The sequence below is a fragment of the Microplitis demolitor genome, chromosome 4, assembly GCF_026212275.2.
Source record: "Microplitis demolitor isolate Queensland-Clemson2020A chromosome 4, iyMicDemo2.1a, whole genome shotgun sequence".
Taxonomy (NCBI): domain Eukaryota; kingdom Metazoa; phylum Arthropoda; class Insecta; order Hymenoptera; family Braconidae; genus Microplitis; species Microplitis demolitor.
Genome location: NC_068548.1, coordinates 7,820,671 through 7,838,962, shown reverse-complemented (window position 1 = coordinate 7,838,962; position 18,292 = coordinate 7,820,671). Strand labels below are relative to the sequence as shown.

At 29.4% G+C, this 18,292-nt stretch overlaps 2 protein-coding genes across 6 annotated transcripts in view; one reads left to right on the top strand and one right to left on the bottom strand.

Moving 5' to 3' along the window:
- LOC103577688 (triple functional domain protein) overlaps positions 1-9,132 on the top strand; it is a 28,765-nt gene extending 19,633 nt beyond the window's left edge. For 3 of the 5 annotated variants that reach the window (XM_053738613.1, XM_053738612.1, XM_008558451.2), the window contains 14 exons: positions 1,903-1,975; positions 2,864-3,206; positions 3,287-3,370; positions 3,483-3,814; positions 3,930-4,089; positions 4,197-4,424; positions 4,525-4,713; positions 4,788-5,020; positions 6,039-6,291; positions 6,888-7,431; positions 7,505-8,036; positions 8,119-8,454; positions 8,540-8,732; positions 8,806-9,132. In XM_053738613.1, the coding sequence (XP_053594588.1) occupies positions 1,903-1,975; positions 2,864-3,206; positions 3,287-3,370; positions 3,483-3,814; positions 3,930-4,089; positions 4,197-4,424; positions 4,525-4,713; positions 4,788-5,020; positions 6,039-6,291; positions 6,888-7,431; positions 7,505-8,036; positions 8,119-8,454; positions 8,540-8,732; positions 8,806-8,910 (3,605 nt within the window). In that variant the 3' untranslated portion in view covers positions 8,911-9,132. The other 2 variants (XM_053738614.1, XM_053738615.1) reach the window with 2 other exon arrangements.
- Positions 9,133-9,237: 105 nt separating this feature from the next.
- On the bottom strand, positions 9,238-16,254 carry LOC103577689 (zinc finger protein on ecdysone puffs). The gene is made up of 7 exons (XM_008558455.3): positions 15,955-16,254; positions 15,431-15,716; positions 15,191-15,334; positions 14,255-14,478; positions 13,377-13,665; positions 10,885-11,043; positions 9,238-10,814 (listed from the first exon to the last, which is right to left on the bottom strand). The coding sequence occupies exons 2-7, from the start codon at positions 15,707-15,709 to the stop codon at positions 9,483-9,485; spliced, it is 2,427 nt and encodes an 808-aa protein (XP_008556677.1). The 5' UTR covers positions 15,710-15,716; positions 15,955-16,254; the 3' UTR covers positions 9,238-9,482.
- Positions 16,255-18,292: the final 2,038 nt, after the last annotated feature.

Sequence of the window (18,292 nt, the reverse complement as noted above, 5' to 3'; positions counted from 1 at the left end):
TATTTTCATTCTATTTTTGTGAAAAAAAAAGGAAAAAGAGGAAACATTAAATTGAAACCGCGAGTTGATAACTCACTTTGCCAAGCCTCAGACACTTTCAATTATTAACTCTGAACTTTTTCATTTACTCCAAGTTACTTTTATATCATTACACTTATAAGTTTTTATATTATTATATTTACATTCAAACATATAATATAATCATATTTTGTCATTATTCCGCATTGTATAACTTTTTATTATTATTATTATTATTATTATTATTATTATTATTATTATTATTATTATTATTATTATTATTATTATTATTATTATTATTATTATTATATTACTCGACTTGACATAATTTCTCTTATAATAAAATATTTTTCAGTATAATTTTATTATATCATATGTATTATAGTAGCAAATAGTGCAGGAAACAATAATATTACAGATTTAACTAGGTACAGAGATGAGTGTATATCCTGGCTTCTTTCCAAGCACGCAAACATCATTTAATCGTCGGCATATGTATTTGAAACTCTCAAATTATTATTTTTTCATGATTTTCAACAATCTTTTTCTTAAACCTTTTTTTTTGCTTATACAGCAATTAAATTTTTTTTTATGACTCATTAATTTTTTAATTTTATTACATTTAAAATATCATTTTTTAATTAACAGTTTAATAGCTTTAACTTTGAAAAAAAATTTAATTAACTAAAAAGAAAGTAATTACTATGCTATTGTTTACATACCTTTGTTTTCTCCATACATTTCTATAAACAACCGACACTGTCTTAGTGAATATATATATATATATAACTATCCGAAATTCAATGAATCTTCTCAACCGTAGTTCAACATATTCAATGTTTTTTAAATACGAGAACTTTAAAATAAAAAATTATATTCAATAGATTGTATTTTTTTTACAACTAAATAAACTCTATATAAATTGTTTTTTACTGCCGAAATTTATCCAATAAAAGACGCAATTAAATGACAAATAAAAAAAAATAACCGTAGTTGTGATCGAATCGATGTATCGTATCTAAAAATATTGTAAAAAGACTACCTGACGTCAGAAGCATCCTCGAGAGTCACTTGGGCGGCCTTTGGTTGGCTTACTTGCATATTATGATACAGTTAACTTAGTTGGAATCGAACCAGAAGAGAAATCAAGACTTGAATAACTATTTCCGCAGCGATTACGCCGGTTTAAATCAAAAGGAACTTGATGCGTTGCGGTCAAGATCGAAATCTTTCAGTTGATCAACGAAAAACGTAGAGATCACTAGATTGCTACTTACATTCAAATTTTCACTCTTACATTACTTATTAGTATTTTTATTTACAAATAAAATACATAAGAAAATACTTTTTTAATAATATGTAATATTTAAAATTGCAAAAACAAATTCGGTCATTAATATGGTTCTTTTAAATGCAAAAACATCTATTGAAACCAGACAATTGAAAAGTTTAATCAAACAGTTGTTGATACATTTTATTTACTATAGTATTTAATTCAATTTAACTATTAATGTGATTTATTAAAATTGTATTATTTTTTTTTTGTTTATTTATTTATATCAGTGCTATTAAAAAGTAATATGAAGTGTATTATAACTATTTTAATTAGATTATGATTACTTGCATGTTAATGTAAATATTTTAATATGGGAATTTTACGAAATAAAAAAAGAAATACACGTTTAAATGCAAGTATGTTACACAGTGAAACCATTTATAATTTGAATTGAAAAAGTGTCTTTTGATGTTTTCCAAATTTAAAAAAAAAAAAAAATAATAAAAATAATTTTGGCCTTGTTTATTTCTTCACACGTTTAAAAGATAAACTTAGATACATTTACATAAATTTTTAGTCGTATATAATATATTTCGACATTGTTTTAGACACCGGTGGGAGCGACGGGAATGGATCAGCTAGTACAAGCTCACCAGGAAACCGGAGGCGTGGTTTTAGTGGGTAAGTTAAATTAATAAAGCGTCAACTAGTGATATAAATATACCAAGTATTTTAATTAGTGGTGCCGAAATCGAAGCAAGTATTCGATTTTTCACAATCGAATAGAATTGACTGAAGACTATCCATTATGGCGATTAATCGATGTTTAAAAAAAAAAAAAAACGATTTTTTTCTCTCCCAACTTTATAGTTGCAGAATCGATAGCTTAACAATCGATTGTGTAAAATTGATTTTACAATTTTTTGTTCAAAATAAAAAAACGAATATGAGTCCAAAATCACAAATTCAAAATTCATGTCTGTTATTAAAAGAAATTATATTAATATTTACTTTATATGAGAGTCAATTATTTCAACGCAACTTCAAAGCTGTAGAATCTTTGTAATAAAAATCGATTGCTAAAATTGATTATTTTTTAATTTTTCAAATAGCGTAAAATTTTAATCTATAAAATTATAAATTCCCTATATAGATATCTAACTTTAACCATTTCGCTTAAGTTGGTTATCATTTGTTCAGCTGTATTAGTCAAACAATTTTTATAATGTTTGAGTTAATGACTTTGAAATACAAATTTTTTCTTGAATTACTTTTACAAAAAATCGATGTTTAAAAATCGTTTTTAAAAAAAAGAATCGATTTTTTAAATTAATCGAAAGGCCTACAATCGGTTAAAAGAAATCGACAATCAAAACGAAAACATCTATTGTTTGATTAATCGATTTCGATTGCGCATTACTAATTTTAATATCATAATAATGCAAATAAATTTGAGAATTTATTATTATTATTTCATATATAAAGTTAAACTTTTTTTCTTTTTGTTAAAAATATAAATTTTAACAAAATTATTTATTTAATTCATTTTTTTTATAATATTTATTTTAGAAGAAAATGGTTGCCACAACAATTTCGTAAACTTAGTCAGGGTAAAGTTGAAAAATCAGCAGATCGGCCATCAGCACTTAAAAAGACTGGTTCTGATAAAAGATTTAAATTGCCAACCGGCGATAAATCTGGCCGTACTGTTTCTGAAGGTGAAGAAGAAGAGGAGGAAGTTGAATGTGATGACAGTGAAACGCCACCATTCTTGGAACAAAACGGTGGAGAAGATGCTGAAGATGATTTTGAATTACCACCTCCCATGAAACCTATTACTGAACCAATACTAGTAGCTTCTGGAAACGGTCCTCCAGGATCTACTGTTCCTGATGAATTACCTGGAAAAAGAGTAAATAATAATATTTATTTATTGTTTAGTTTTATATTAGAATTTATTTTGTAAAATTTATTTTATTGTAATTTCTTCAGACAACTGAGCGATCAATAAAAAGTTTGGATGGTGCTACAACTGCTGATCTAGCTGAGATTGAGCAAATTGTCAAAGAAAGAATGGTATTTTTCAAAAATTTTCTTATATTAATCTATGGTTACATATTAAGTAACGAAAACAAATTAATTTTTTTTTTCTTTAATGATATATTTTCTAAATGATGAATATTAATAGGAGCAACATACAGAAAATCAAGAACGAAATAGTTTAATGAGAACACCAGGACACCCGTCATCTACAGATGATAGTTATAATAGTTTAAGTGGACCGACAATTTCTGAAGAAACAGATCCTGAAGCTGCAGCACTTGCAAAACGGCAATTTGTCATTAGGGAGTTGGTCGACACAGAACGAGATTATGTAAATGATTTGAAGCATATTGTTGAGGGATATATGCTTCCCATGAGAGATCCTGACAGTGAAATACCTTTACCTGAGGATCTTCGTGGTGGTAAAGATAAGATGATATTTGGTAATATTGAAGCAATATATGAGTGGCACCGAGAGTAAGTATTGAAATAATATTAATTAAATTTTTTTTATAATTTTTATACAAAAAAAAAAAAAAAAAATGAAGATTTATAAGAAAACAGCTAAATATTTTCTTTATTCAATTTCCAGCTTTTTCCTCAAAGCTCTTGAACGTTGTTTAGAACGACCTGAAGAGCTTGGCCCATTGTTCAAGAGATATGAAAGGAAGTTACATATGTATGTTGTCTATTGTCAAAACAAACCGGTCTCAGAGTATATTGTTTCCGAGTACATAGATACATATTTTGAAGTAAATGCATTGAATGATTTTAATTATTTCAATCAATCTCATTTGTTGTTTATAATTTTCTTAACCAAAATATACATAATATTTATTAGTATTATTTTTTAAATTAGGAATTAAGACAAAAGCTTGGACATCGTTTACAGCTTTGTGATTTACTTATAAAGCCAGTTCAAAGAATTACTAAATATCAGCTGTTACTTCGAGAAGCTTTACGCTTGACTGAAAAAACTCAAAGAATATCAGAGATTGAAGGACTTCGTGCAGCGGCACACGTAATGCGAATTATTCCTAAAGCCGCTAATGACATGATGGATGTTGGTAGATTGCAAGGTTTTGATGTAAGATTATTTATAAATTTATCTGTTTAAATTCATATTAGTTTATATAAAAATTACAAATTATTATTTATCATATTTTTTTTTCTTTTTTTTTTTTTAGGGAAAAATAACGGCACAAGGTAAACTTTTATTGCATGGACCTTTACTAGTTGCTGAATTATCAAGTGTGCCACAACGAGGACGTGAATGGCAAGTTTTCCTATTTGAGCAAAATATTATTTTTAGCGAAGCGCTTGGCAAGAAAACTCAGTTTACAAACCCTGCCTATGTATACAAAGCTCACATTCAGGTGGTTAAATAATTTGATATTAATATTATATATTTTTATAATATTAAAAATATTTATAATAAATTTGTAAATAGGTAAATAAAATGAGTCTAGAAAACTCAGCAGATGATCCTGAAAAATTTGTAATTCGTTCAACGGATCCAAGAAAACCTGGACTTGGTTTTATCTGCAGTGTAATAGAGGATAATGGACCCCGGAAACAAGAATGGGTTGATACAATTACAGCAATTCTACAAACCCAGAGAGACTTTCTTAAAGCGATTCAATCGCCAATTGCCTATCAAAAGGAACTTACCAAAGATCCACTGTAAGCGTTTATCACTTAAAAGAAAAAAAAACTGAAATTTTAACACATTTATGAATACACCTAATATTTGTCACATTTTGACCTGTGAATATTTGTTCCAACATATTTTTGTATATTTTATATAAGGATATGAGCGACCATAAGGTAGTTTAACAATTGGTAGAAAATTGTTTCTAATACTGTAAAACTCTAATTTAACTTGTATTTTATGACCTTTTATTAATATCTTAATTTATTACTGATATTTATTTCTTAACACGCTCTCTATGTAACTAACTCACTTGATTACACTAATTCGCTCCCAGAGCCTAATAATTGCTAAACCGTTCCAATGTGCAATGTATTTGATTAATATCCACTATTGTGAAATTAAAGACGCTTGTTTTTTTTTGGCGTGAGCGTGATGGTATCAATAGTATAACCATGAAAAATTGTACGATATATTTATAGTAATTTTTAAAACGTTTATAACACCACACTTAAAGTTTTCAAAATGAAAACTAAAGGTGTATGTAAATATTACTCAATTGAAGGGCGGAAAAAAATCAAATTATAATCAACATATAAACGTAAAAAAAACTTTATTTAGAATAAATTATAAATTGATGAATAACTAATCTATAAATTGTTATGTGCACCGTGATTCCTTATTATTATTTCCTCTTAAACGATTTTAAAAATCCTTATCTACCCTCAGCACTAAACTACCTCATCATTTTTTTAATATTAAGATCAAAACACTTTAGATAATTATTTCTTATTATCACTAATACCTTATAATTAATATCTACCTTTTGTCGCATCTTAGTCAATTAGCAGATTTCAATGTCAATGGATTATACCAGGTATCTCACAAAATATTCCATTGTATAATTGTAATAACCATAGTATGTGTATGTCAAGTAGATTAATTCAAAAGCTATAGTTTATTATGAGTAATTTTTATTAATATAAATATTGGAAAAAAAAAAAAAAAAAAAAATTTAAGACAACAGTTGACTTGTAAATTAAAATATAGCCGTTCGACGACCCCGGAACCAGTTACTCGTGCCGCAGTATCAATACCACCAATGTTGACAGTACCTGGTGCAAGCAATAAAGAGCGAAGTAATGATCATAGAAAGTCTCAAGCTGTTCATCGATCACACACAGGTGGTCTTGAAAATTCACCACGTACTCCATCACCAACCAAAAGCAAGCTGAATTTCCTCGAGGGATTTAGGAATACTATCACCCGGGCACGTTCACCTGTTCGCACCAATTCCATTCCGGTGAGCTTGGATATTTAATTTATGGTGCACGTTATTTCTACAATGGTGGATTTTATTAAAGGGAAACTCATTATTTTAATTGTTGAAAAAAAAAAAAAACTAATAATATTTCTTACAGCCACGGGATTCTTCTGCTTCTTCCTCTTGATGCCTGTTGCTATCTGCTCTCTACTGCATTACTTTTTGTCATTGCAATGACATACTGCTGTTACTAAAAATAAAAAAAAACACTGAACATCACTTATAATATAATAGTAAATAATAATAATAATAATAATAATAATAATAGAAAATAAAAAAAATCAATGAAACCCCTTAAAAAAGTACAAAAAGATTACACGTGCATAGTAAATAAGAATAGTGTTTAAAGTGCATTATAATAATAAAAATTGCATCCAATTAAAGAAGAATAAAAATTTATTTAAAAATGGGTACATATTTAACTAACTCTTGGTGATAATGATAATAATAATATATGGTGATGGTGAAGATGTTATTTGCGGTGAGCATGAACCATTGCGGCATGCCTCTATTTTACTTTTTTTTCTTTCTATTTATTTATTTTTTTTCCCTAATAAATAAAACGCCCGTCTCAGGTTGCGCCAGGAGCGCGTGTAAGACTTGCAGCAGATTGGGGTAAGCTTCACGCCGGTGATGAGCTTGTAGTCTCACATCTAGATGGTCCAGGAGTTGTTGTATCACCCCTAGATGCCAAAGAAGAACTTTGGATACCAGCAAGTCTTATTCCAAATTCATCCATCAGTCGTGCATGGTCCTTCCGTCCACGTAAACTTGATAACGAAAAACAGATTACTAGCCCACAGCGTAGTATTAGCGAACGAAAAACATTTCCACCGAAGATAATTCCAGGAAATGTATCATCACCTGTTAAAGTTTCTGTTGGAGAAATTGCCAGGCTATCCGTTGAAGTAACTAACTACGAGGGTATTAATGTTACTTGGAAAAAAGATAACAACAATACTGACATTGAAACAGATGATCGGATTAAAGTTCATCAAAGTGCTGGTCTAATTTACTTGGAAATTTCACGTTGTCGTATTGATGATGCTGGAACTTATCAATGTAATATTCAATCAGAAAGTGGATCATGTTCTGTTAAAATTTATCTTTGTGTTACAGGTAAATAAAAAAAAGCATATATATATATATATATAATTTGATGAATATTCTCAATGTTAATAATCTTTTTTAGGAGGAAGCGGAGTGACATGGGCTCAAGTAATGAGCACAACAAAAGTTAAAATTGATTGGGAAAAACGTGATATCGAACAAGGAACTTTAGAATGTCGAACTATACCTTCAACATCATGGATACCAATAATTGAAGAGGTTAAAAATCCTCCAGTTATTCTAGAACTGTCAGCTGGTGCTTCTTATAGCTTTAGAATTGTAGACAAATATGGAAAAGGTGGTACCTCACCATCTGCCGTTATCACTTTACCAGTTGATGAAAGTATAAACTGGGAAGCTGAACAATTTGTTGGGAGGTACTTGGAGTTAGATGAACTTGGTAAGGGTAGGTATGCTGTTGTAAGACGTGCAAGAGACCGAGGAACTGGACAAGAAGTTGCACTTAAGCAAACACCTAGGCACAAGCAATCGCGATTATTAACTAGAGCTGAGTATGATCTCTTGGCCTCCACTCACCATGGTAACATCATACGTGCTTATGCATTATTTGAAAATGCGCCTCAGCCAGGATTAGATACAATTGTCCTTGAATTGTAATTATCAATTGATTTCCTAAAATTTTATATACTTTATCTTCAAATTTTATTTTTTAAATTTTTTTCTTATCATATTTAGAGTACGTGGCCCTACATTATTTACTTACTTGAGTAAGAAGACTGAATATACGGAAGCAATGGCAAGTAAATATGTTCATCAATTGTTGTCAGCTCTTCAGTGGCTTCATCAACGTAATAAATATCATTTAGATGTTAAACCTGAAAATGTGCTTGTCGATCAAGATATTGGAATTGTCAAATTAATTGATCTTGGTGAAGCAGTACGTGGTCCAGTTGAAGAAGTTGTACCACCGGGAGATTTAGAATTTGCTGCACCAGAATTAGTTATTGGTAAACCCACTGGATTTTATACAGACTTGTGGGCTACTGGTGTTTTTATTTATGTACTTTTAAGGTAATATATATTTTTTTAAATTTAAGCAATTATTAATATTTAGTAAATAGGTTAATTTAATTATTTATTTATTATTTTTGTTTAGTGGCCTTTCACCTTTCTTAGACGATTCTGTCGAAGAAACAACTGCAAATATCTTGAAATGTGATTTTTGTTTTCCTGATGAGTATTTTGAATTAATATCAAATGATGCAAAGAATCTTCTTTTAAAACTCTTATCTTTAAAAGGAGAAGACCGAGGAACGGCTGAATCCTGTATAACATCTCCATGGTTTAAAGTAAATATTTGACAAAATTTATTATAAATCATATTTATATGATCTAAATTTGTAAAATAATTTATGGTTTTAGATATCAAAAGGTGCAACAATTCCTTCTGGGAGGATGGCAGCATTTATTGAACGTCGAACACATTGCTCTAAATCTCATACAGATGATTGCTTCTACTCCCCTTGAGATAAATAATTTTAAAAAACATCATCCAATTTGGAGACGTAGTTTTTATTAAAAACCGAACAAATTATATTATGTAAATAAGATAAATTAAAATTTTTACAATTAAGTAATTGAATATATTTCTATACAAATTTATGTTTACTTGTAAATTCAATTATTTTGTAATAGATCATACACTTAGATATCAAAATATTTATAAAAATAAGATTGAAAAAAAAAAATAATAAATAAATAAGATCGTATTTTATTTTTATTACTGCTTGGAATTACACTAAACGCAATAAATACATTATATTAAAGGCTGCTAAATTCAAAAGGCAGTTTATTTCTGATAGATAATTCAATTTTATGCATTTAATTTTTTTATTGTGTGTCAAAAATTTATAATTATTAATTACTATTACATAATTAAATTAAACAATTGATTATTTGAACAATTTTTTTTTTCTTTTTTAAATTTACTTTTCAATGATAAAAAAATCATTTAAAAATTTGTTAAGTATATAATTCATTACAGTCATTATAGAAGAAATAATAATTGAATATTATATTATTATGATTAAAAAAAAAAATTATCGACGTGATCGTCGCGCACGTTGATGACCTCTTCCACGGTAACCCCGACCTCTTGGTGTTCCTTTATCTTGAGAATTGTTTAACTTAACTGAAGTTACATCAACACTTACTGTTGGTTGTGATGATTGATTTTGTGGTGATGGTTGAGGAGTTTGAGTTTTCTGTTGTGGCTGTTTTTGCTGAACTACTGGTAGATTTTCCGGTTCTTGATCTTCATTATCATCACCAAGTAAATTTCCAAATCCAAACTCCGCTTCATTATCACCATCTTCCCATGCTTCTATTGATTTTTCATTATCGTTTTCTGTATTTGCTGTAGCTTCCTTTTCATTTTTATCTTTTTTAATAGTTTCCTTTTCATTTACATCATTTTTAACAGTTTCTTTTTCATTTTTATCATTTTTGCCATCTTCTTTGTCATTTTTATCATTTTCTTTTTCATCTTTTTTATCAGTTTTGGATTCAATATTTTCTTCTTCTGACTCTATACTTGCTTCCATAGGATCATACTTATCATTACCATCTTCTTTTTGCTTTTCTTTTTCCTGGGTAGAAGAAATTTCAGAAGTATCTTCAGTGTCATTCAATGGATCGTCTTTTATGATATCCTCCGATTCAACAGTCATGGAATCATCTAATTTTCGTCGCTTACTTTCTATTTCAACTTCATCATTAACTTTTGGTTCATTTTCTTGAGTAATAGATTCGTCAGTAGGTTTTTCATTATTACTTTCAGCAGTTATTGGAGTAGTCAAAGCTTTTAATTCAGAAACAAAATTTCGATAATGTGTCACAGTACGTAAATGAGAATTCATATCTTCTTCCGTAAGCATAAATCGTCGACACTTGTCGCAATGGTAACCCTGCACTTCCTTAACCAGTGAAGCTCCAATTTTTAATTGATTCTGACGACAATACTTGTAAGATGGTACTTTATATTTTGTCAAATCAACATCTTCTTTTATATCTGTAATATATTCAGTATTTTCTGGAAGTTCATCATCATTTTCATTGGATTTTGGATCAGATCCAGAATCTTTATCTTCATCTTCTGCTGTACGAACTTCCGATTCCCCTTTAGCTAATTTATTTTTCTTTGTTTTTTTTTGCTCTTCAATTTGAACGGAATTAACCATATGACCTGGTGTCAAACAATGTTCATCGTATTCTATACGTGATGGGAACTCCTTGGCACAAGAAGTGCAACGAGGATGTAAAAAAATTTTTAATTGCTGATGCTTCTCACTCTTTCTATGAGTTGATAAAGTACCATAGAAATGTAAATCACACATGGTACAATATTCTCGAACACTCAAATCTACAGAAACCTATTAATAACAATAATATTAATATTATTATCAACTGTTTTTTTAAAAAATAAGTAATTAATTTATTTACTTTTTTTCCGCGACGTTTTGAGTTATGTAGACTTAATTCTCGTTGTTCTTCAGCAACTTTTAGTTCATGTCTCATAAAATCAACTCTTAGCTTGTATGATTCATCCAACTTGTCCATCATAAGCTGATGTGCTCGACCCCGAAGATGATTTTCAAATGACTGTAATATAAAATTTTAATCACAGCTTGCTACTATAATTTAAATATTTTTTTTATTAAATTTATATATATTAGACTGTGTCGGAAAAAAAAATTTATTTTTTATTTTAATTAAGTACATCTTAAAAGTTGCTTTAATAAAAAAAAATTCCCCGAAATTTCAGCTCTATACCTCAAAAATTGAGCTGGCGCACGGGGGGGGGGGGGGGGGGCTTTCTTAGGAATGCGATGAAATTAAAACATGAGATTAACAAAAATGTCTAATATTTAATGGAAAAAAACAACGAAATTTTTTCATCGATTGTATATTAACAGTCAAAAAGTGAATAATTAACATACTGGAGATCTACCAAGTATAAGAAAAACATGTAGTTTTCTGAATATCTTGGAAACGGTTCTTACCATTATTTTAAAAAACTTATCCACTGTTAAATGAAAAAATTAGAAATTTTTTGAAAAAAACTCTAAATTTCTTGAACGATTTGTTTAAAAAATATTGATTTTTAAAATATAAATAGTTTTAAAATACTTAACGTGTAGTGGGGTACAGCAATCACAACTCGGCAACGTTGCAGTCGTCATACTTAACCCGCGGAAATTCAAATGTCACTTAATTAGGTTAATTTTTGAGCATGAAAGAATTGGAGGTCAAAAAATTTTTGGAAAATTTTTCGAAATAATTTTTATGAATGTTAAACATTTATTCAATGATTTTAAACAAACAAAAAAATTATTTTTTGATATTAACTTATATTAATGATAGCTCGGTTGCCCAATTCCAAAACACAGTAAGTGACAAATTTTTCAAAATCGATGTTTTAGTATTTTTAGTTCCAATGGAGTTTTGTGAACATGATTCTATACATATTTCAAAAATTTTATTTTTGTCAGTTACTGTGTTTTGAAATTGGTCAGCCGAGCTTTTCTAATAGTTTCAGAATTTTAAAAAATTATGATATTGAAAATAGCACACATCGAACAATTTTTTTCTTTTTATTTGCGATTTTCTTGTATGTTTAAAAAAAATTATAAAAATATGCACAAAAATTAATTCTATCCAAAATTTGTGATTGTCAAAAATAACAAACTACATGTATACTAAACTCACGCTATATAAAGATTGCTACCTATACGTTTAATCTATAGACTATTCAATATAAATGTCTGCAGTGTTGCCACATTTATTATACTCATCAGTGTAATTGATTAGTGTGTATCTGTATATTTAAAACTGAAATGTATTGGATACAGTCTCTCACAAAAATAAGATATTCTCGCATTGAGTATCTCTAACTTTTTGTAGTTACGATTACGCTATACTTTTGGCTACGAATGTCGCGAGTGAACTACCTTAAGGGAAAAAAGTTGAATTTTTAGGATGGGAAAAGGAAAATTTTTTTTTCATTTTTTTTTAATTCTACAAAATTCTATTGTAATTAAAATTGAAAATTGAGAATTCTTGTATTTGTCTTTTAGGTTTATAATCCTTCGAAATAATATTAGACTACAAATTTTTTTCTAAATAATTAAATTTTTCTCAATTTTAGAGCTCAGTTCTGTAACTTTCTTTCTATGAGCTCTATGAAAACGACTCTAAGGACCATTTTCATCGATAATTCAATTCTCTATAAGAATTTTAATTGCAAAATAAAAAAAAAAAGAAATCCTGCTAGTTTACGAATAAAAAACATAAATTTTTTTTGTCCTAAAAATTCGACTTTTTCTCCTTAAGTTTCAACTCCCATAACTTTTTTTCTATCAATTTTAAGCGTAAAACAAAAGAGACCTTTATTGTAGACAATTCAATTTACTACAAGACCTCTGAATTCAAAAGTCGGAAAAAAAAAATTTTTTTGACATAGTTATTTACAAAATAGAAAGAACAAATTCTTTTCAATGTATTTTAAATAAGAAAAGGGACTTCCCCCCCCCCTTCCCATGCGCCAGCTCAACTTTTGAGATATTGAGCTGAAATTTTAGAATTTTTTTTTTTTATTAGAGTAACTTTTGAGATGTATTTAATTAAAATAACAAATAGATTTTTTTCTGACAGTCTAATACACTGTGAAAAATTCCCATTAAATTTTACTAAGGGTGCATTGTAACCCCGGACTATAAGAAAACTGATACAAAATTTACAATTGTCCCATAGTAAACGTATGCGCATAGGTCCCAATCGTGTCATCTGCGCATACCGTTTACTATGGGATACTTGTAAATTTTGTACCAGTTTTCTTATGGTCCGGTGTTACAATACGCTCATAGTAAAATTTGTTGGAAATTTTTTACAGTATATATATATATATTTATATATATTTAATTTTTTTTACTCACGAATCCATCCCACATATGTTTATTACAAACATGACAAAACATTTGATTAATTGGCACAGCTGCATATCGACTTTCAGCATGTCGTGTCTCAGATTTTTTTCCTGCTGGTGCCGATTCTTCCGTTTTTTTAGGTGATGAATTAGTTTTATTAGTCTCTTCAGCTTCTTTAGTCGAATCATTCATAGGCTTATCATCATTTTCAGTAGCTTCAGTTGGAGTTACTTCACCTTTTTCTTTTTCTTCATCATTTTGTTCTATTTTTATGTCTTCGGTTTTTTTATTTTCATCGCTAATAAGAAATTAATTTTTATATCAATTATAAACTGTTAAATTATTGATTCATACTTTTAATCCCATATAATTTTTTTATTTTTATAAATTTCTTTCGACAGGCGATTATTGTATTAATGAGTTTTAGTTTTAAATGTCAATGTTTTACTGGCAATATGAAGAAAGATATATATGAATAAAATATCTGCAACTCTAAGACAATAAGTCCGTAAAATCATTTAAGACCATGAGAGATACGTGAAGAAATTGCATTACATTTGCAAAATCAAGAAAAGAATATATAAATGATAAATAATATCAATAACAATAACGTTATATATTATTGATGACAAATAAATAAAATTCAAGGCATTATATAATTTTATCGTTCGATTCGCAATTAAATAGAAGAAATAAGCTGCAGAATCTTAACGATTGAATATAAGATAAATATTGTAAAAATATTTTATTGAGACAAATAATAAGCAAGGCGTGATTTTTTATTTCAATTGCCACACAAAAACTCGGAAATTTTTTATTTATCGTTGATAATAAAAATAAATATGATTGTGTGTACATCACCAGTTGAAACAATGGCGACGGCTTACCTTTTCGCAATAGGCTGCGTATCTGCTTTCTCATTATCAGAAGTCTTAAGATCCTGCTGTTCCTTTTTGCCAGTCTGATTTTTTTTAGAGTCAGAATTTGATTTAGATTTATCGTTGCGATGTTGATTTCCATTATTACGTTGGTTGCCAGACTGCGCACGAGATTGTTGTGCGGATGATGGGCCACGTCGACCAGCGATACCATCGCGAGCACGATTGCCCATCTATTTAAGTGATAAGGCCATAATGACCAAAAAGCCAAGCCATCAGAAAAATGACAATAAATTTTTGTCATTCGAATTTAAATCGAATGAAAGTTACTTCAAGCAACCATAGGAATCATAATATGAGAAATAAATTATTTATGATTTAAAAATTTTTTGTTTGTACGATTTGAAGTGGGATATGTCCATAATTATACTTGGACAATACTTCCCAAAAGAATATTTAGGTGTTTAGCTCATGAAATATAGTTTTTAAACTTTTTTTCGTTTTCGATAAAATATTAAAGATTGACATCAACATAGAATTAAAGGAAAAAAAAATTTTTTTCCTTCTTCATTGTGATTGAAGATGTTAAATTTCATTTTATGTCTGGTTTATATAATTTTGCTTTGGAAAACTTATTTACACAATATTAATTATCTTTGATGGATGAATAAAAAGATAATCGCAACGATTTTGTGAGGTATAAAGAAATATATGGGATAATCTCATTTTATAATTTTGTATCAATGGATAATATTTTGATAAATAAGAATTTTGTATTAAGATGATTTCTCACCCAATCCGTAAATTTGTTTGAAGAAAATGCTAAATTTTAATGTAGTATAAAAAAAAGTAAACTAAAAAAACGTGAATGAAACGGTGAAGAAGCTTTTCAGTGTAACTGGAAAAACAAATGAAAAAAAATACATTCATTAAAAAATTTTATACCTTGCTATAAGGTTGCGAACGTTGGCTTTTCAAATTTCCTCGTCCCTGTCTATCACTATAACGATTGCTTGAATAACTCTGCGAGCTTCGGAAATTTGAACCTGGCCCATTCAAACTCGTTCCTAAACTCAAAAGTGATGGAACCTGAAATATAAAAAAAAAAATAATAAAATTATTAAAGTGAATAATTAAAATTAAATCACTAATAAATACGGTATATTTATTAAATATCAAATTTACCTGAGGTTGTGTATCTTGTTGACTTCTCAGGAGGTTACTAAGAAGATTACTAGCAATTACTAGTTGAGCTTGCGGTGAATTTAACGAAAGATTGTTACTTGGAGTAGGTAAAATACCACGACCAGGCATTACACCGCTCTCCCATGGATTCATTCCGTGACTTCCAGAACTTCCACCCCCCATGCCAATTCCACTATATCCAGAATTACCTCCTCCGCTGTTACGACTAAAACTACGATTCCCACTGGAATTGCGTTTAACTCCACGGTTGTATGACATTTTTGCTCTAAAATAATGAAGAAAAACAAAAATAATGATTAATGTCGTTAGAAAAAATCAATTTTTATTCATACATTTCCGGCATTATTTTCATTAAAAATGATGCCGGTTTTATGAACCAATCCATAAAATATTTATGCTTTTATGATCTATTATTACTAAGCAAATATAAATGAATAATATTAACAATACTACATTAAATATATATATATCTATATATACAAGTATAAAAATTATTTAAATACCTCAGAAATATTATTGATTACAAAGCGTCACTTATCTTAACTAGTTTGGACCACCACTATTAAGATGAAGGGTAAGTAATAGTATCTAAATTATAAAGAAAGTACGAAGATGAGATCAAGTAAGAACTAGTACGAACAACGACGAACTATAGAATGAATAAATGAGTTTTTAAATTAGTATGAGTTATAACAAGACGCAAATGGCCAGTCGCCGATAATTCACATGCGTAGAAAATGATGCCGATGCTGCTAAGTGCTGCCTTTAACAATAAATGGAAAATTAATATAAAGAGTCGGAGAACGAATTTGTACTAGGGGATTGGTATAGGTATATTTATTATTTTTGCTATACTTCAGTCTGGTCAGTTTAGTAATAAAAATAAATTCCTAGACAAGAATAGTGCACTCATTGTCATTGATGCCTAGCCTCTTCCTTGGTAAACAATTTATAGTCTGGGGGACCAGGACCAGGCATTAATGACAACAAGTGTAAGATGAGTAAGATCAAGGCTGAGTCTGATAAGTAAGATTTATTAAATAATTATCATAACAGCGATTTTCTTAACTTCCGACAAAAGCAGGAGATGAACTTCCTCGGAAGATTTTCATCATTCGTGTCCCATAAATATTCAAAACGTAATTAGAATTCTTAAATTTGAGATTTCGTTAGGTACGACCGAGTCTTGAAGGAGCTTGTGTCAAAAAAATCAAGGTTATAGTTTGATTAGCGAGACTTTGCGCTTCGGTTTTTTACCCCCACCATCAAGGCGCAATGTCATAGGTATTAAATTTATATGGTGGGGTAAAAACCGAAAATATCCGAAACGCAAACTCTCGCTAATCTACTATACTAGAATTACATTACTAGAACTTATTCTAGTAACCTTGGAAAAAATAATTTTCTCTGGCGTTGTAACTTGTAATCAATGCAACTTAAACTGATGGGTATAGTTGATTGAGAGAAGAATTATAGTAAATTATTAACGAACACAGAATACTTATATAACTCTGTTACTAAAAATAGAATTAATAGATTGCGGCCAAATATTTTGAGAGTCGTAAAATTAAATTCTATAAATGCATGATACATGTACCGATTGAAAGATAATAATAGTTAAAATGCCTGTTTTTTGAAAATGAATTAGAATACATATTCATTCTTTATAGAGATAAACGGGCACACCCATTTATTCCAAGGTTACTAGAATAGGAGGTTGGGTTCAAGGTTCAACCTTTATCCCAATGTTAAATTTTGTCGCTGGTATCTTTCTAGGGATAAATGCTAGTCTACCAATCAGCTTACTCGAAGCATTTTGATGAGTTTTCAATACTCTACAGAAATTGGATCTGTACTCTATAGGTAATTAAAAGTGCCTCAATAGCCACTTTAGCTTGAAATCGATTGTAATTTGCCATTAAAATTACCTGAAATTTTCTGCCCGAATTTGCCGACAATTTGACAGAAAGAGTTGAAAATAAAAATTTACGATTAATTTTTCTTCAATTTAAAGGCAACTTATACCCTGATAGCCAGGGTATCTCGTCCAAAAGTAGGTATTCATTAGTTTGCGACCAACTTGACGACAAGCTGTCGACAACTTTAGCATTTGCAACTTTTGGCTACAAGTTACCACCACCTTTCTGAGAAAGTTGACGCCAGTATGGAACCGAAACTGGAATGCAGGTTTCTGAGAAAATTGAAGTCGACTTTCCGTCAACTTATGGATTGCTAACTTCTGGCCATCAACTTACTCAGAAAGTGTCTATCAATCTCGGAAGTATCAACTTTTGCGGCCAACTTGCCCTGATAGCCAGACATTGCTCTACAAGTTCTGCAGAGCAACACTTTCGGCTTACTTAACGAGAAAGTTTCTGGCAAACCTTGGCTGGATGATACTTTCCTTTAAATTGGCTTCAAAATACGGCAGTAGCTTGAATGTAACGTGTCAGAAAAACTTGCCGTCAATTTGAAGTGAAACTTTCAATCAACTTAACGTCATTGTCTGATGTTAATACTTGTATTCAAATTAAATAGAAAATTGCAGACAATTTACTGTCAACTTAAAGGTAACTGCTTACTCTCAAACACTTACCTTTAAAATACGGCAGTAGCTTGAAGTTAACTTAGGGTAGCTATCAGGGTGATGTCTAGTTAGGCAGTGTGACAACTGTACTCCGAATTTCTCTGTTCTATGCCAGCATTACTCAAAATGGATGTTTAGGTACACCAATAGTTTTCCGAAACTCTACTATATTCTTTTTCTATTCAAGGAGAACTCTACTCCATGTAAACTCTACTCCATTAAAACTGTACTCAATGACAACATTACTCAATGAT